We start from the raw sequence: 20,667 nt of genomic DNA on the forward strand, positions 1-20,667 counted from the left end.
ATACCTTTTCTCTTATGTTTGGGTGTAATTTTAATATATTTAAACCAAGTTTAAGTAAAACATTTTATTAACATCAAAATGTATCATAAATGTATATTATTAATACATTCAGTTCTAACACTGGTATCCAGCATGATGGGGCAAGTGACTAAACTCCAAGCCACTACGTTCATCTACTTTTGAAGAGTTCATTGATTTTGAATAACAAGTAGAATGGACTATGGAGATGCTAAATGGTTCAAAATTAGGAAAGGAATTTATTATTTTTATATACCATCAACTTTTTAAATTATATGGAGATATTTTGTCTACCAAACTCAAAAAGTCACAGGAATAGTGATCATATTGATGATGTGAAAATACGTCCACAACTTGGAAAGAAACCAACAAATGTAAACAAAATAGTATGATGGCAGGGCTTTTATACTGACAACATACTTACATAGTAAAAATGCCATTTTATCTCAACTGAACAATTTCTCCAGTTATTAAAATGGCAGTGAAACTACTTAAAAAATATGGTAAGCCTAGCTTTGTAAAAAGCAGTGGCTAGTAAACATCCGTAAATGGACCTTTTAACCTAAAGAGTGCTGACATTTGACGAACTTGCATTTTAATATTCATGACCATTTACTCCTAATTTTCTTCTAAATTTTTACAATTATAAATATTATAATTATAAATAATTATAAATTATAAATATTAAAGAAATAACCAGAATATAAATTTAAAATCAAGCCCATGTTTTAAACAACTTACAATGCAATCCTAAACATTTTAAACAAGAAGTTAGATGCAATCAATATGATTATCTATATACTATCATATGTTTAGGCCTTGAGCCAGCTATATTAAAAATACACTAAGCAAGCACTTCTGATCCTTGGTTGGGAATGCTTGCTTATGTGTAGACTATTATTTCTTTGAGATTTTCTTTTATACAGATATCACTGTCCCTGCCTAATATTTAGGTACAGTTATGTAAATTCTATCCAGCTAGAAGATCTTAAGTGCATACAGTATCTCTGTGCTGGTCTTTTGCTATTAAGCAAAAAATGGCATTCTTTTTCATATCCTGCTAAGAACTGCAAGACTACAGGCATTAATTATTATTAACTCTGTTATGTAATCTGCTTTTACTCAGTGCAGAAATGACACTATACTTATTCCTAAAATCTTGTCATACAGTGTTGAAAAGGATAAATTCTGGGATTATGCAAATTCTGGGATAAATTCTGATTATTATATCAGTAAAGATTATATCTCACACAGAAAAAAGAAACTGATTGATAGAGATTATATAACCTCACTAATTACCAGGTCAACCAAATCAGATTTTTTCTACTTCTTCCAAGTGATATTAGTTATTTCAAATGCAAATGAAATTAAGATATTTTAGACAATCCGCCTGAATAGAATTTTGTTCGCAACTCAGTGGAAAAGAAATCATCCTGATTAATAAGATTTGCTTCTTGGTCAAGTCAGTATTCTTCCTGTGAGCACAGCACAGAAAATTTAGCAGATTTTTTAAAAAAATCAAGAAAAGGAAATAAGTTATGAATTGTACTATCTATCCAATCTAAATTTGCTGTATGAAAAAACAGTATTCTTTAGATCAGCACAATAGATTTTTAAAATGGTCATGTTTCATCATAACCCAAGATTCTCAAGGAACTGGCAGATGTGATCTCAGAACCACTGAACTATATTTTTCAAAGATCCTGGAGCACTGGGGAACTACCAGAGGACTGGAAAAGAGTGATGTAGTTCCCATCTTCAAAAAAGGAAAAAAAATGGATCCAGGAAATTATAGACCTATCAGCCTGACCTCAATACTTGGGAAGATTCTGGAAAAGATAATCAAACAATGAATCAGCGAACACCTAGAGGCAAACAAAGCCATTACTAAAAGCCAACATGGGTTTGTCAAAAACAGATCATGCCAGACAAATCTTATTGCATTCTTTGACCAAGTGACAAAATTAGTGGACCAGAGGAATGCTGTGGATATAATTTACTTGGACTTTAGTAAGGCATTTGACAAAGTAGATCACAACCTACTACTTGATAAGATAGAAAAATGTGGGTTAGACAGCATCACTACTAGATGGATTTGTAGCTGGCTGACCGGCCGTACTCAGCGTGTGGTCCTCAATGGAACCACATCTACATGGAGGGAAGTGTGGAGTGGAGTGCCCCAGGGCTCTGTTCTGGGTCCAGTGCTCTTCAACATCTTCATCAACGATTTGGATGAGGGGATAGATGGGGAACTCATCAAATTTGCAGACAACACCAAGCTGGCAGGAATAGCCAACACTCCAGAAGACAGGCTTAGGATACAGGAGGATCTGGACAGATTTGAACACTGGGTGCTATCTAACAAAATGAAATTCAATGGTGAAAAAAGTTAAGGGTCTACATTTAGGCAAGAAAAACCAAATGTACAGGTACAGTATAGGGGGTACCTTGCTCAATAGTAGTAACTGTGAGAGGGATCTCGGAGTCCTAGTGGACAATCATTTAAATATGAGCCAGCAGTGTGCTGCAGCTGCCAAGAAAGCCAACACAGTGCTGGGCTGCATTAACAGAGGGATAGAATCAAGATCATGTGACGTATTAATACCACTTTACAATGCCTTAGTAAGGCCACACTTGGAATACTGCATCCAGTTTTGGTCACCACGATGTAAAAAAGATGCTGAGACTCTAGAAAGAGTACAGAGAAGAGCAACAAAGATGATTAGGGGACTGGAGGCTAAAGCATATAAGGAACGGTTGCTGGAATTGGGTATGTCTAGTTTAACAAAGAGAAGGACGAGGGGGGACATGATAGCAGTGTTCCAATATCTCAGGGGCTGCCATAAAGAAGAGGGAGTCAAGCTATTCTCCAAAGTGCCTGAAGGCAGGACAAGAAGCAACGGATGGAACTAATCAAGGAGAGAAGCAACCTAGAACTAAGGAGAAATTTCCTGACAGTTAGAACAATTAACCAGTGGAACAACCTGCCTCCAAAAGTGGTGAAAGCTCCAACGCTGGAAGTTTTTAAGAAGAGACTGGATAGCCATTTGTCCGAAATGGTATAGGGTTTCCTGCCTATACCATTCATTATCATCATCATCATTATGGCATGCTGGAATATACTGTTGACATGGATATCATCCATGAACATACTGTTTCCTTAGTGCTGTTGATCTATTTGGACAAACCAATCACCACTGTACATTGGAATCGGGCAGAGTGCATCTCTTTTTAAAAGAATTTAGAAAATTATTTGGAATTTCAAAAACAGCAAAAGTGACTAGGACATACCACTTCTCAAAACAATTTATTTCTAACTTGTATTTCTAGGCCAAATTATAGTGCTACTTTAAATTTTTAAAACCTGAATGATTTTGTATCTGCCCAGACATGTAGATCATATTGGAGAATATAATAAAATAATAATAATAATAATAATAATAATAATAATAATAATAATAATAATAATAATAATAATAATAATAATAAAGTTGGAAGGGACCTTGGAGGTCATCGAGTCCAACGCCCTGCTCAGGCAGGAACCCTACACCGTTTCAGACAAATGGCTGTCCAGTCTCTTCTTAAAAAATTCCAGTGTTGGAGCATTCACCGCTTCTGGAAGCAGGTTGTTCCATTGCTTAATTGTTCTAACTGTCACAAAGTTTCTCCTTAGTTCTAAGTTGCTTCTCTCCTTGATCAGTTTCCATCCGTTGCTTTTTGTCCTGCCTTCAGGCGCCTTGGAGAATAGCTTGACTCCCTCTTCTTTGTGGCCGCCCCTGAGATATTGGAACACTGCTATCATGTCCCCCCTCGTCCTTCTCTTCGTTAAACTAGACATACCCAATTCCAGCAACCGTTCCTTATATGTTTTAGTCTCCAGTCCCCTAATCATCTTTGATGCTCTTCTCTGTACTTTCTAGAGTCTCCGCATCTTTTTTACATCGTGGTGACCAAAACTGGATGCAGTATTCCAAGTGTGGCCTTACTAAGGCATTGTAAAGTGGTATTAATACGTCACGTGATCTTGATTCTATCCCTCTGTTAATGCAGCCCAGCATTTTTAAAATGTTTTCTTGCTCTTACATGAAAATTGAGTGGACTTTTTTTTTAGATGTATTATTGCTGCTTTGAAATGTCCTTAGAAAGACCCACTTAATTTTGTTACTAACCTTACACTGATTAGGGAGGGTATTGAAAGGCAATTTTATTCTCACTTTGAATTCCTCTAGCCTTAGCAATCATTTTCCACTTCTACTGATTATTGAGTGAACATCCTGGGTTTAATTTGATAACTGATTTTTTAAAATTGTCTATTGGTTTCCCTGGTGGTCTTTCCAAATCATAACTTTAGATTACAAGTATAGAATGTGACCTTTAATCAGCACACTTTGGCTTAGCAAACTTTCTTGTTGCTTTTGCTCTGCATGTAAGTCCCTTATGGGTGCAGGTGTCACTGGATTCAGCATACTGTAGTAGTCGTCACAGAAATTTGGTTTCTGCCACATTCTACTGCATTTGGCTACACTTATATCTAATGGATATCTCATTTGGGTTAATCAAGGGATGTGTAATGTGAAATAATTCAGCTTTACTGAAACACATATCTTGATTCATGTATATTGTAAAAATTCTTACAAATTCATCTGTAGAAACTCACCTTTTCAATTTTCATTAAAATCCAGAATGCAGTTAACAGACTTTCTGATGCCATTGATTTCCATATATGTATCATTCCCTATAGTTATCAGCGCTCCACTCAACCATTTTCTTACTATTATCATATACAGATAACTTGGATACAAGTTTTAAACAAGGGTAAGAGTATGTAAAGTAGAAATGTATTCTTAGCTTCACGTTCACAGATGCTAATTGTGCATGAAATGTATGTTACAGTCTGTAGATGTGTTAATTGGAGCTAATTATATACTTATTAATGTGTGTTGACATCTGATTTTCTCTATGGTTTCAGCCTCTAGAGAGTTTTAAAATGTAAGGCTGTCTAGTCACCTTAATATAAAAAATAACATAGCAATATAACATCCAGTTACAAATAGTAGAATGGAATATTCCTCTGGATAAAAGGCAGGTGATATCTGTTGATTTTTCTTTCCTTCTGAAGTATTCTCCAGTATCTGATTTGGGAAAGTGAGAGATCCTCCAGAAGAACAATGGGCTTGAGTTTGTGGGTTGCAGGAGAGAAATTTGAGTTAAAATTGTCTACCAACCCCCATGTTCTTGTGGTGAGGAACACTTTAAAATGTCTAGCACAGTACAATAGAGCAAAGCAATGAACAGATAAACCTTTAATGGAAGGAAATATATGACAAGTTAACTGCACATAAAAATATGCGGTGATAACTTGCAGATAGAAACTGCTAAGTAGAATGTCAGTAGTCTTCAAATAATTGCACTACTACCATACTACATAACATTAAAACATTTCAAGACATTCTCATTTTAAATCACTATCCCCTTTGCTTTGAAACTTTTAATGTATATAAATCATAGCTAAACTATAGCTTTGCTAGTTATTAAGGGAAAATACAAACATTGATGGAGAATAGTGGGGTCTGAACTAAATAGCAATGGACAAAGTTTGATTAGTCTAGTGGAGAAACAGCTAGGGAAAAGAGACTGCAAAGATGAGTGGCTTTTTCAAGGCAAAGGAGAACATAAGATGCAAGTTAGCCTGGAGCTAGAATTTTAATGTTCTGACTTCACAGACAAAAACAGCATGTTGAAATATTTGTGTGTGTTTAGAATTAGTGAAACAAGGTACATTTTTTAGATTAAATTTTCTAAAACTCATTCCAGAGAGAATTCTGTTGTAGGATAAATCTACCATATGGATAATCAATGACATTTATATGTAAAAGAAACTTAAATAATACCATCCCATGTGAATATGTTGAAGCATGTTGAAACTACAATTCCCATCACCCAACTAGACATGCTGAGTATAGTTTCTAGGAGTTGTACACACAAAACATTTAAAGTGCAAGAGATTATGGAAAACTGGTCTTTGAACACAGGTGTATTGATGATTCATGTATGCAAAAAATGCAAAGCAGAAATTGGAAAATTCTAACTGCTGGTCGGTTGTCCTTAGAATTTACTCAATTTCTACTGAAAATAGTTAAAGTTCTGCTGTTCCAACAGTGTTCCAAGAAACCAACTCCATATATATTTAATACTTGTCATGAGCTGAGTCTGAGACTCACGTACTTTCATCCATCAGACGACAAGGCAGATCAATATCAGTGCTAAGCTTTAGTGATATTATTTGTTCTTAATCTTTCGTTCAAAGACTTGAGGATATATCAGTACTAAGCCATTAACAGAAAAATAACACCAGGTGCCATTTTATGCTAGATAATAATTTTAAAATATACATTTATACACAATTAAGTCTTACACAATTGAACCACAAAAGAATGTGAAAGTATAGTTAGCAGAAGAAAACTAGATAAAATATTAGATACTTATTATTTTTAGAAATGTATATATGTGGCTGGCATTTGTGGGTGCTATCGCTAGTTGTTTGACAGAATAAACTTTGAATTAGGGACTCCATAAGTCTCCCCATGACCCTCTTAGCCTCAATTTTGTTATGCCCAGAACTGCTCAGGATTGAATCACTGGATTTCCGTAGCAAATTGCTAACTTTCACTGGTGATTGAAGTCAATAAAGTAGGATTTTTTTTTCTTTCTTCCCTTCTCCACATTACAGCTTTTACAGATTTAAAAGGACCAATTGTGTTACGTTTCATGTTTCACTGATAACCAAGAACAGTTTCCACCATGTCAACTCTCTGGGGATTCCTTCTTTCTAGTTTTAGTAAGCCTTCTGAATGCTCTACAATTATGAAAATCCTTGCCAGATGGAAATTCATCAAATCAAGCTAACTTCAATTTGGGTTAGAAGAACCAATTACTGTAAAGTAGAATGGTAAGGGTAGTATATTTTTAATCCTGATTTTGGTTGTGCTGAAACATAATTTTATCCCATGCATTTCACTCTTTTTCATGAATAATGTACACGGATTAGTCTCTCAGCAAGGTTAGGCTGAAAGACAGCAATTCTTTTTATGATATTCAGTGAGTTTCATGTCACAGAAAGGATTTTAATTGAGTTTGTAGTCATTTAAAAATCCATCACTCTATCTACAGCTTTTCAAATTGCAATAGAGTGTGTATGTATTTGTGTATCTCCAATGAAGCTCACATGGAATTTTCATTTCATTTTTTCTTAATAGGTCATCACAGAAATTTGAACAAGTCACTTGCAAATCCAATTTAATGGCATAATGTATTCAGAAATGTACTGTTAATATGTGAAAATGGGGGGGGGTCATGAAAACCCTCAAGTGTGGAGCCCTACAGTAGTAGGCAAATAATGGGATAACAGGAATACTAGGGAAGATAGTTGAAGAATCTAATTTGAATTGTTGGATAAAAGTCAGGTACATAAACCTTACAGTATCTCACAAAACCACTACTTAAGGAAAGAGGTCCACCACAGCCAGAAAGAAAAAAAACTGGTGATTAGAAACAGCTAAGGATAAAGCTCTGCAATTACACAAACAAAGGGTTTTTAAAAAACGAGAGGCAACAAGGATAGCAAAAAAAACCCTCAGCATCTTAACTGGTACCTGACACTTAGATTGCTAGAAAGAAAGCCTCAGACATCCTATTTACAACACTGCTTCCCTGTACTTCTAACTTAAAGATAGATCCTATTTCCTTTTAAAAATACCCTTTATTTAATGGGATGGGATTTGCTATAAAGAAAAATACAAGGCCCCTAGCATTTTAATTTATTTTTCTTTGGCACCCCAAAGAAAATTTAAAAAGTAGGTGTCAAAGAGAGATTACTTTTTTTTTGTACTTGAAGGTTAAAAATAGATGCATTAAGTCTCTGCAATTTTAACACATCTATTTTTAACTACTGAGCCAATCTCCCCCTTAAAAATCTAAAAACAAAGAGTCAAAAAAATGTTTGGTTTTCCTCACTCTGGGACAGTCTCATGCCACAAGTCATGTTTTCTGCAATCCTTGAAAAACTAGAAAAAAGTGTTGGAAAAAAGTGCCAGCCTTCCTGCAAAAAATCTGCCTTCTTTACCCCACCCCAGATAGATACGAAGAGGCAAGCTTAGGAATTTGATTTTAACATCTAGCAGACAACTTGTTTGCCAAGGCACTTACCCCATCTGTCAGTTTTTTGCAGAAACAAAACAAATAGCAAAATAATAAAGACATTCATTCAACTGCCAGAGATCAAAGTAACTTGTGCATCTACTACACAATGAACACTTGCTGATATTAATAAGGTATGCAGGATGCAAAAGAAGTTACCAAAAGAATCCCAAAGTACAGTTTAGTAAGAGATTTTATTTGAAATTTGGTACTGATAAATCCTCCACAAGCCCAGTGGTGCATAAAGAATATTAACACTATTTAATCTGGTGAGAAGTCTGATGGGCTAATCATAATTTGACAGAGATATCAAAACATGTAATATAAAAACTGTGTGAATAATAATCCTTCTATTATAAACAGTGGGTAGGATCTGTAATCTAGGGATCGCCTTGCAAACCAAGAAACTCCTGCCTGCATAACACCAATCAGGATTCACATGACACGTTTGGGAATGGAGCATTAGGAATAAATATTGATAATGCTAAGTGGATTGGAGGAGAAGGAAAGATATGGTGGGAGGTTGTGACCTGGCTGTCACAGGGAAAGGATGCAGGTCACTGACTGACCTCCATTACTTTCAGGTGGCAATCTAAAGAAGAAACTCAACAGTATACATGGCTTCCACATGATTCATCCAGTTTACCCAAAATTTGGGGCATGTGTCTGCTTAAGAAGAAAGTGTTATAGGAACTATTTGTGATATTTCATCAGGGTTTTTTCTTGGGAGGGGGGCTATTTGACTTTTCAAAACTTCCCAGTTTTCATCTACTCATAAACCTCATTGTTTGAGATCTATAGAATGCGAGACTTTTCTCTGTCTAAATGAATACTTCTATTTCATTAAGACTGAAGAAATATAAAACTAATTAATTTAGTTTTATCAAGGTCCTAGAGAGCCTCTATCGAAGTCCACAAATGAATTGCAGTCTATCATTAATAAACATTCTCCTCAAATTAAAATGGAAAAACAAAATATATGAAACCCATTGTGAAAATATTACCAGTACTAATTAAAATCCTCCAGCTATCGATATCAGAATACATGTAGTACTGATGAATCCACATATCATAGAGGCCTGCAAAAAGGCAATTTTATGGCAAAAAAAAAAAAGATTTCAAGAAACTGACCTCCTTATGGCAGTGGCATAAGGTACTGTTCATGTAAAAATCTAAAGATTTGCAATCTAATGTTTTGGCAACTCTTGGTATGTAATACAACACAGAAATAACAGAGCACATTTCTGTAGTAACAGAACAGAAGGCTTAGCCACCTGTGAGTATAATTACAAATAGAGATTATAAAAGTTCCAAAAAGAGCATGATTTTCCAGGGCTTCAAGAGTAAATAATTGAGCTATTATAAATAATCAATTATAATAATCAATAAGCAATTATTTAGGAAAAAAATGTGAACACAAGAATGACAAGAGGGCACCCTGTGAACTCCAATTACCCCAACTTAAGTGGAGAATTCTGAAGAGTATTCTTAGGTTTATATGCAAATATGAACTCCGTAACATCTAGAACTATTTATGTGAATATATTCCATAGTCTCCTGAAGCTAGGAGATGACACTGTTGGCCCTACTATTCAGATATATATCCCAGTATATTAAGAAGGTAATAAGAATCAAGGCACTTATTAATCTTCCACATTCCTTCTACTTTCTGAACCAATTTGTTATTAAATGTTAAAGCCATGCAATGCTTGAGGGATTCAATTGACAAAAACTATTTCAGAAAACATGGGAGCACAAAGGCAACTAATATACATCTCACTAAAGCAACTAGGTCATTTTCTTCTGATCATATTTCTGAAAAGAGGTGACTGCTATGAATTTCAGACAAGTATTGCATTTACAGCCCAAGTCATTCTGAAGCATCTCTTCCAAAAGAATCTAAAGTACTGCACAACCTATTAAATACACATACAATTACATTAAATATCAGTAAGACTCCCAAATAGAGGGACATATCAGTGCAAATAGTTGCTGAGCTTAGGCTATAAAACAATGTCCATCAGCTATATTATCAGAAGGCAAAATTACAGATTACAGTATCAGTAATGAATTATAGATTTTGTATAATATTTGCATTAATTTTCATAAAATATTCATGTATTTGATTTTTTATTTTGCCTTTTGTTACTTTATGAAACTATTCCATTAAAAAAGATGAACTTTAGACATCCAGGCAAAGGATATTTCATATACACACATCAAAATCCCAAATACAATTAGAATGATCTTTAATTTAAAAAGAAAAGAATATCTTTATTTTAAATAGCTTATGGTAACATGCATATGCATGTAAATGGACAACATTTCCAGGGTAGCCAAAACTGAGAGATACACTTCACATCTAAGAATTTTGTTTTAGGTTTGTTTTTTTTACAGCTTATTGTAGGTTTGATGTAGTGCAGAGAATATTTTACAATTAGATGTTTCTTTTCCCCCATGGCAGATAGCTACACTGAACAATCATTTGTAGGGTTACCCACAGAACAGCTGTTCCTTGTTTATTTAAAATTAATCAGAAAACGAGGAAGGGCAATTTTCTCCCACATTTGTTCCACAAGTTTGGTGGACTCTGCTAGACAGTAGGAGATGGAGAAGCAATACTGCCCGCCAACACAGACAGAAATCTCCTCCCTATTCTGCTTATGAATGTTTTCTGTTATGGATATCACCCAAACAATCAATCACCCTATTTAGTTACTCTGAATCATATCCAAGAATAGGTCCAAGCCATTTTTCAACTTCTGCCACAGGCATATTTTTTCTTAAGGCATAATCTTCAACCTATAGAACAAATAAAAGGATGACTAATTAGCATTTTAACTTTCAGATCTTACACTACTCAAAATATCAGGAAACTACATTTCATTTTTTTCTGAATAGAAAACTATTCTACAATTCTGTGAAAAAGCACCCGTTCAGATTTTTTGAGTTATCTTTGGCATTTAATGTTACGACAGTTTCTTGGAGGTTCTATAATATATAAACAGAATTTAAGTGAACAAATGACAATTTATGCTTTTATTTATTTCATAAATATAGTCATTCAATGTGCACTGGGTCAGTGTGAACAACTATTCCCCCTTAAACAACTTACTGTACTACCTTCAGCTGAAATCTGGCTGGCTGTCTCTTGGTGTTAGTCTGAGCTTGCTTCTCTTTTGCAGACATGTCATTACCAAACTAGGCAACATCATTGTTGCATGGGTGACTGCCGTTTGCTGCTGTTTATATGTGGTAGCTTGTCCTACCAGCTTTTATTGGGATATTGTTTTTCCCTTGATTATTTTTGGAGTGACATATTGCTTCTTTTATTGAAGAAGAGGGTGTTCAGGACTGTTTGCCTCTTCATTATTTTTGCTTGCTTCGTTTCTTGAACGGTTTGTAGATGGAGCTTATTCCAACATGCCTGCTAATGACCAATTCATCAGAGTGCCATGTCTCCAGGAATTCTCTTGCATTTCTGGTGTAAGATATCTACAGTTTCCCAAATGACATTTTTGAATTTGTTAGTGTATTTATGAAATTAAAGAGTTTTCATTGTGTGTTCTGACTGAGAGTTCTTACATAGCTTATTTTCTGTGCTCCTGGATTGTTAGTGTAATAGTTGAGTAGTTGATCAGGGCGGACCTTTTTTTACAATAATTTGGATTTGTGGTTTCCCACTGCTTTCTTTACTGTTTTTTTCACATTGGCACATTTCACGTTGAATATTTTTTATAAAGTAAAATATAACTTATTTAGTTACTCACACTTACTTATTTAGTCTTATTTAGTTACTCACATTCCTTTTATATATCTATAGGCTTCACAGAAGCTTGATGTAATAGCAAAGATACTCTAAAATTCAAGATAGGTGGCGTACAAGTTTGATAAATAAATAATTCAACAATTCTTAGTCACAGAGCTAGCTATGTTTAAATCTTCAGGTAAAAAACTATAATTTTTTAAAACTTTTGATTACGTTTGATATGACAAGCAATACTAATACTAGATCTAAAATAACTCAAGATTAGGATTTCATAAATTCTAGACCCAAATAATACATTAGTAATTTTCTGCTAATATCACTGATAACCAGTTTCCATGTTTGCAATATAATATGGTGTTTAACTACAGGTTTCTGAACCTTGTCCCCCATTTGCTCAGTTTATAATATTTAACAAGAATAATTGGTACTGTTAATACACACAAAATACTTTCTATAGAACTGGAATACCATATTGATTAGTGTAAAGGAGATGGTATCAAAAGTAGTGTATTTCTATATCTGATTCCCATTTCCAGTTCTCTTCTTTTTAATGCAATTTCTGTAATGGCAAAAATGCCTTACCTGATCTTTCAATATTTTCCCAACAGCAAAATATCTAGAAGCTGGATTGGAAAAGTAGAAACCAGATACTGCTGAGGCAGGGAACATTGCCAGGGATTCGGTTAACTGAATACCTGTAAGAATCAAAGGAAAGGATTTTGTTGGCTTTTTTGGAAGACGGATTCTATTTTGATTTTAAAAATTGCCAGTTTCTGAGAAAAACTCTTTGGGAGCTCAGTTTCCTGTCAAAATCCAGTGCAAATCCCCTATTATCATTTTATCAGCTGTGCAATCATTTAACAAATTATCAATACAGTGATTTTGTGAATTTATTAAAAAGAAGCTTTCTTCAAGCATACACTAAAAACAGATGATGATTTAATAGATAACAGAGTATGGGGAACATGCATAGAATCCTGGCCATATGCTTTTCTACCTGCACAACTCATTTAGGAAGTCTGAAGAGGAGGTGAATGGGCATCCCCTCATCTTTATAAACATCTCAATCATCAAAGGAAGATAATAAAACAAAGCATTTATAATTTCTCTCACCGCCTATTTTAAGATAGAACTTCCTAGCCAAACTTTGAAAGATACCTGTAGCATCCTCAATATTGGCAAGTCTCCACATAGTGATTTTTTCAGTGTGGTCGGGTTGACATGGATAACCAGGTGCTGGGCGTATGCCATCATATCTTATCTTACGCAGATCTGAAAATTCCAACTGTTCGTTTTTACAATAAGCCCAGAATTCTTTCCGAACTCGTTCATGAAGTTCTTCTGCAAATGCCTTAGAAATAAGCAGAAGCAAGCTCTAACGTTAATGTTGCTTTGTCCAAGAGCCTAATTTATTTTTGTATATATTTTTGTATAAATGTACTATGTGCCTGCCTTCAACTTAGTCTTTAACTCCTGGTATCTACATGGATTCCTGGTGACTACTCAGAGAAATCTGTGCAGTTTTCTTGGTATTTTTTTGTAGGTATTGTTTGTCACTGTCTTCTTCCTGGCACTGAGAAAACCGAATTGGCTCTCAATTTAACATTACCTGTAGCTGTTACCTTAATACTTCATGGCTCATTTTTAAAGATATCCCTGTACTTGCTGTAGATACTGTACGTTGCTGTGCTAGAAGCAGGACATTTTAATTGATCCATTGATTTCCCACACTTGCACACATAAAAGCAAAATGTTTCTTTCAGACTCCCATGCTTCCTGCTTATGATGTTTTACAGAATTCCCTTCCCCTGTGAAGCAGATTTGGTGGGTACAGGAGAGGATAAACAATAAAAATTGATTCATTCTTTCATTTGCTGATAGAGGCTTCCAAAGAATCAATAAGACCTCTATCGTAAATGACATCATTGGATAAAACACTATGTAAGTTATCCAATATCACAATACATTTGCTACATAGATAACAGTCTTCTACTTCCAAAAGAGCAGCTCCTTCCTTCCTTCCTTCCTTCCTTCCTTCCTTCCTTCCTTCCTTCCTTCCTTCCCTTCTCTCCCTCCCTCCCTCGTTCCCTTCCCTTCTAATACATGAATAAAAATAAGTAGAATCATGTAAAAAACAAAACTACAATATATTACCTCTGCTAACCGATCTGCTAGTGCTTTCACCATAATAATACTGTAGTCATCTGATTGTTTTTCATATTCTTTACATAGCTCATCTACTCCAAAGCATGCCACAGCAAAGAGCCCCAAATAGTCAGAAACACCAGACTCCAGGGGGGCTATAAAATCAGACAGGCAATAATAGGGATCTGTGGAACCAGAGTCTTTTTCAATCTACAATGATAAATTGAGCAAAATGTTAAATATAAAAGACCTAACTATAATACAGTTAAATATAAACGACTTAACTATAATACAGGACAAGATACATAGTGATTCTCCCAATCTATAGTAACATGCAGACATCTGGAGGAAAAGGTATGGCAGCATCCTGATAACACAAGATTTTCCATTCATGCTATTCACATTAATTCCAAACTTCTCAGTGGCATATCTGCATGCCAAATACAATGTCAAGTACAGAAAATTCAATGGGTTAGACTTCCGGTTTCGCGTTGTAGCAAGATGGACACAGGGAAGAAGGGCTCTTCCTCCTGCGTTTGATTTTGTCTTCCTGGGGGCCCGAAAAGGGCCTAAAGTCACCCCAGAGAGGCGACGAAGAAGGAGGAGGCCCTCGTAGATCAGGGAGAGATGGCAGTCAATCCGTTTGATCTGAGGAAGTCCTCTGAACCAGCAAGTAAAAGACTGGCTGTAGTTTGGCAGCCAGTTGGAAGCTACTGACAGCCGGGGGGGAAAGCACCAACTAGCAAAAGTTAAACAATCTGTTTGCAATTGGGTGAGAGTATTTTTCTGCTCTATTATTTTAAAGAAATTTCCCTGGAGAAAAGAATCCCAAAAAGCAAAGCTCCCAGAAGCAAGGGGGGATTTCTTGGGGTCCCTTTCCTAGAAGAACAGTGGCAGTTTAACATCTTTGGGGAGAAAAATAGTCAGATTATAAAATCAAATTGGAAATAAATTGTAACATTGAAAAATTTGGGAGACTCAAAATATCTTGGAAACTTTATTTGCTTTGAAAAATATCAGACTGAACACAACCAAAGCATATTTTAGAGGATTAGCCATGACTCACATGGTGAAAAAAAACAAGGAAAAAAACCAAGAACAAATGAAGCTAAAGGAAGAATTGATGAAATTAGAATTACAACTACAAAGAGATCCACAAAAGAAGATGGAGATCCATAAAAAACAAATGGAGACAATAAAACCCAAATTAAATTTAATAGAAGCTGAAGAAACGGCCCAACAAATTAAAAGAGCAAAACAAAACTTTTTAGAAAATGCCAATAAGCCAGGTAGATGGTTAGGGTTAGGGTCTCCCTGGAGCAAGAATCAAAGATGTGGCTGAGAACCTAACCAAATAATTAAGCCTACTGATTACTACCCTTTCCTCCTCCTCCACATTGGGACGAATTACACAACTTGAGTACAATAGTGAGAGATTACAAACAGCTAGAAAAAGATAGAATAAACAACATTGCCACCAGATGGATCTGTAGCTGGCTGGCAAACCGTACTCAACAAGTAGTCCTCAATGGCACTACATCCACATGGAGAGAAGTAAGCAGTGGGGTACCACAAGGTTCCGTCTTAGGCCCAGTACTCTTCAATATCTTCATCAATGACTTAGATGAGGGAATTGAAGGGGAACTCATCAAATTTGCAGATGACACCAAACCAGCAGGAGTGTCAAACCAACAGGCATGTCAAACTCGCGACGTCACGTGACGTTGCGCGACATATCGGAGCTTTTTCGCCATTGCTGGCAATGGGGTGGGCGCGGCTTCAGTATGATGAAACTGGCCCGCGGGCCGGCAGTTTGACACCCCTGCCCTAAAAGACAAACTCAGAATCCAAAAAGATCTTGACAAATTTGAACAATGGGCCCTATCCAACAAAATGAGTTTCAGTGTGGAGAAAAGCAAAGTTTTACATTTAGGCAGGAAAAATCAAAGGAACAAGTACAGATTGGGTGAGACCTGGCTTAAAAACAGTAACTGTGAGAGGAACCTTGGAATCCTAGTGGACGATCACTTGACTATGAGCCAGCAGTGTCCAGAAGCAGCAAAAAATGCTAATACAATCCTGTATAAACAGAGGCATAGAATCAAGATCACGTGGTATTAGTACCGCTTTATAAAACCCTTGTAAGACCACACCTGGAATACTGCAGCCAATTTTGGTTGCCATATCACAAGAAAGATGTTGAGAGTTTGGGAAAAAATCATAGAAGAGCAACTAAGATGATTAAAAGCCTAGAGACTAAAACATACGAAGAACAGCTGCAGGACTTGGATTTGGCTAGTCTAAAGAAAAGAATAGGGGAGACATGAGTGCAGTATTCCAGAATTTGAGGGCCTGCCACCAAGAAGAGGGGGTCATGTTATTCACTAAAGCGCCAGAGAGTAGGATAAGAAACAATAGTTGGAAACTGATCAAAGAGAGAAGCAACCTGGAATTAAGGAGAAACTTCCTGACAGTGAGGACAATTAACCAGTGGAACAGGTTGCCTCCATCACTGGAGATTTTTAAGAAGAGGCTAGACAGTCACTTGTCTGAGATGATATAGGTTCCCCTGCTTGAGGGGGCTGGACTAGAATAAAGACCTCCAGGGTCCCTTCCAGATTCTATTCTATTCTATTCTATTCTATTCTATTCTATTCTATTCTATTCTATTCTATTCTATTTACTATTTTCTATTCTATTCTATTCTACTATATAAGAAATGCCTTGCTTTTAACATGGGAAAAGATAAAAATGAAAATTTATATGAAATATAATAACAGGATGGATCTCGACAATGGAAATGTTTATGCACCCAAATTTAATCAATTATGAGAAACTTGTGACATACAGAGACATTTTGAATACTGATGGGAAATTACAAACTAAACAAGAATTGGAAGAACAGGGAATTGAGCTATTATGGTGGCCACACTTGCAAATGCAAATGAGATACGAAAAAGATGCTAAAACATATGGTTTTTATAAAGATCAAACAGTGTTTGACCAGATACTATTGTCATCCGACGAAAAACCAATTAAGAAACTATAAAATGTTGTTAAACCTGACAATGGAAGATGAACAAGTTAAAGAAACAATGATAACTTGGGCAAAAAAGTTTGGGTACAATGTAGAATAAGAAAAATAGCAAAACTTGTGGGAAAGTAACTATAAAATAACAAGGACAGCTACTTATAAAGAAAATCTATATAAAATGTTTTATAGATGGCATTTACCATCTGCAAGATTAGCAAAAATGTTTAAAAACATGTCTAGTAATTGTTGGAAATGTAGGCAAAAGCCAGGCACGTATTATCACCTCTGGTGGACATGCCCTAAAGCAAGCATGTCAAACTGCCAGCCCGTGAGCCAGATGCGTCACACCAAAACCACGCCCACCCCATTGCCAGCAATGGGGCAAAAGTCGCAATACGTCACGTGACATCACGTGACATCACGAGTTTGACATGCCTGCCTAAAGCAAAAAAAATTTGGTCAAAAATACACATGGTTAGAGAAAATGTTAAGAAAACATGTAGATTTTCAGCCAGAACGATTTCTTCTAGGTATAATCACAGAGAACTATGACAAAAAATGTATATATTTAATATTACATGTATTAACAGCAGCGAGAATTACATTTGCACAGTATTGGAAAAATAAAGAAACACCATCGGAAGAAGACATAAGTAGGAAAATCTTGGATTGTGTGGAAATGGATAGGCTTACATTGAAAATGAAAGGGAAAGAAGATACAGAACATTTTCAAACATGGGATAATGTTTATAAATGGCTAGAAAAACGGAACAGAGAGTAGAAATGGAAGTTGCATTACTATTAATGTCAAATATGTGAACCCAGACAACATGTTGTTTATTAAAAACTAAAGATTTGTAACTATAAAAACTTAATAAAATATCTATTTAAAAAAATTCAGTAGGTTAGATCCTACCTTGATTATAATATCTGATTTAGGAAGGCACAATTTTAAAAAAGATTCAGACTAGGCAACAAGGATGATCAGGGACTAGAAAATAATAATAATAATAATAATAATAATAATAATAATAATAATAATAATAATAATAATAATAATAATAATAATAATAATAATAATAATAATAATAAAGTTGGAAGGGACATTAGAGGTCATCGAGTCCAACCCCCTGCTCAGGCAGGAACCCTACAATTGGAAATATACTAAGAAATATATTAACTGTTCAAATTCCTGAATGTTACAGGAATAATCAACATGTTTCTTATCGTACAAGAGATAAAATAATGGGCTTGGGTTATAGGAAGGCAGATCCTGTCAGAACATTTAAAAAATATCCTTGCAGTAAGAACAATTCAATACAAGAACCAATTACTCAGAAAGATGATGGGGTCACCTCATTGGATATGTTGGAGATTATCTTTCAAAAATGTAAATATATTTAGAATCCACAGAAAGATTCACTTTCCAACTTTTCTACACAGCATTTCCAATAAGCATTCCACCCAAAATCCAAGTACTACAGTTCACTTTTTGTGAAATGTTTTTGTTTTAATTTACTGTTATATATCTTCATAAGCTTACAGAATACATCATTATCATTTTGCTAACTTTTTAAGACAATTATCTCCATATTACACACACACACATATACACACATACTGTGAAGGTTTATTACATAAATGCAGTCATCTTTTCTTTAGCTTCTTATATAACTCTTCCATTTTTAACTGATTTTAAAGACAAGGTAGGAGGTTGCATTACTATATCTCAAAGGAACAGGTTTAATATGATGACAATCTAGCAGATAAATGATCCTGTATAGACTTTTATGGAGATATAGAGTTAAAGGCAGATCATTTGACTTAAAATACAATGGCTGCATAACAGGTTATATTTGCAGGTTCTCTAGCTCAGGGCTTTTCAACCAGTGGTACAGGTACCACCTGTGGTACATTGGCACTTGGCAGGTGGTACGCAACCATCCTAGAAAAGTGGTAGCGGGGGGAGGGGAATGAGCTGAACCGGTGGCAACATCGCACAAGCCTAAGCGAGAGATGGCTGGAGCTGCAGGGCTGTCAGGGCTCAGCGGAAGCGCCAGGATCAGCGCCAGGCTCCAGCTGGAGCTCGGTGCTGATTCTGGTACTTCTGCTGAGCCCTGAAGAAGCACCAATCAGCTGGAAAGCGGCACTGATCCTGGTGCTTCTGCTGAGCCCAGAAGCGCCGATCAGGTGGAATGTTGCAGCATCCCCAGTGTCTTGTGATTTACATTCAGATGCTTGGCAACTGATTCATATTTATGATGGTCACAGTGTCCCAGGGTCATGTGAAGTGACCAAAACCTGCTGCAACCACCCATCAGACGGGGAATAAAAACCACACACACCCCACCCCACCCCTGCTGCCAATCCTCAACAGAAATGCTCACAACAGTGGAAACCTCGGACAGGAGGAAGAGCGCCGCCGGGTGGGCAGGCAGGTGTCTTGCTTGGCTGTGGCTTGGGGGGCACTTTTTTCAGTGCCATTGTAACTTCGAACAGTCACTAAGCGAACTGTTGTAAGTTGAGGACTACCTGTACTTCATCACTTTTTTCCTTTTTGGGGGGGACACCTTGCTAGGCGACTTTTTTCCTTTTTGGGGGGGACACCTTGCTAGGCAACTGATGGTACTTGGATATTGCCGTATCCTAAAAGTGGTACAATGGGTGAAAAGGTTGAAAAGCCCTGCTCTAGCTGCAAAGGTGTTTTTTTTTAACATGTTTTTCAGATTAAAAACAAAGCTTTCAAGCTGGTAGAATAATTAAAAGTGACGTTTTCACATCTCAGAGATGCCAAAAAAAAAAACAACACCACCAGTCAGTCAGACAGGCATGTTTAAATAAAACAATACAAAATGAGTGTATAATTTGTGACTCTCAGAAGCAACCAATCTTATCCTCTCCAAATAATTCCCCTATCTTATAATTCTTGACAAACCATTCTGGAGGCTGGGATTTAGGAATTTTCTAACCAAATATCTGTGGATCCCAACTTGCTTGCTCTACATAATCACAAATCATAATTAGGAAATGCTTAAAGATTAGTTCAAGCTCACAATCTGAATTAAATAACATTTCATTTGAGTAGAATATAATCACGCCACACCTGTTGTCGTAAGCCACAGAACTTAGCTATTGGTTCCAAATTTTGTAGTTTCTCTTCTGTATCATATAAGTAAATGTCATCTTTAATGCTACGAGCTGGCCAAAATCCAATCAGACCTTTGGCTTGAAGCTTATTTTCTGTAACCAAACTTTTCAGCAGGTTTTGAGCTTCGTTGTAGACTTTTTTTGCTTCTTCTCCTAAAAAAGGAAGAAAAAAAAGATAAGAATGGCTGGATAAATCATTTTGAATAAATTTCAATGGTTGGGTTCACACACAATACAAACTAAAACTAAACAAATCATATTATGCTTTACCATGATATGTCAACCCAGTCATCAAAACCTAAAATAAACTCACAGAATTTTTAAAGAAAGTAATCAAAGTTTGAATTTTTTTTAAACT

General features: G+C 35.8%; 1 protein-coding gene across 1 annotated transcript in view; it reads right to left on the reverse strand.

The window, feature by feature from the left end:
• Window positions 1-10,370: 10,370 nt before the first annotated feature.
• MTR (5-methyltetrahydrofolate-homocysteine methyltransferase) overlaps window positions 10,371-20,667 on the reverse strand; it is a 78,706-nt gene continuing 68,409 nt past the window's right edge. The window contains exons 29-33 of the mRNA XM_015819027.1: window positions 20,266-20,462; window positions 14,138-14,338; window positions 13,142-13,334; window positions 12,566-12,678; window positions 10,371-11,016 (exon numbers count right to left, since the gene is read on the reverse strand). Of these exons, the coding sequence (XP_015674513.1) occupies window positions 10,930-11,016; window positions 12,566-12,678; window positions 13,142-13,334; window positions 14,138-14,338; window positions 20,266-20,462 (791 nt within the window). The 3' untranslated portion in view covers window positions 10,371-10,929. The remainder of the gene's footprint in view (window positions 11,017-12,565; window positions 12,679-13,141; window positions 13,335-14,137; window positions 14,339-20,265; window positions 20,463-20,667) is intronic.

The sequence above is a fragment of the Protobothrops mucrosquamatus genome, unplaced genomic scaffold, assembly GCF_001527695.2.
Source record: "Protobothrops mucrosquamatus isolate PMUCROS unplaced genomic scaffold, P.Mucros_1.0 scaffold850, whole genome shotgun sequence".
Classification (NCBI taxonomy): domain Eukaryota; kingdom Metazoa; phylum Chordata; class Lepidosauria; order Squamata; family Viperidae; genus Protobothrops; species Protobothrops mucrosquamatus.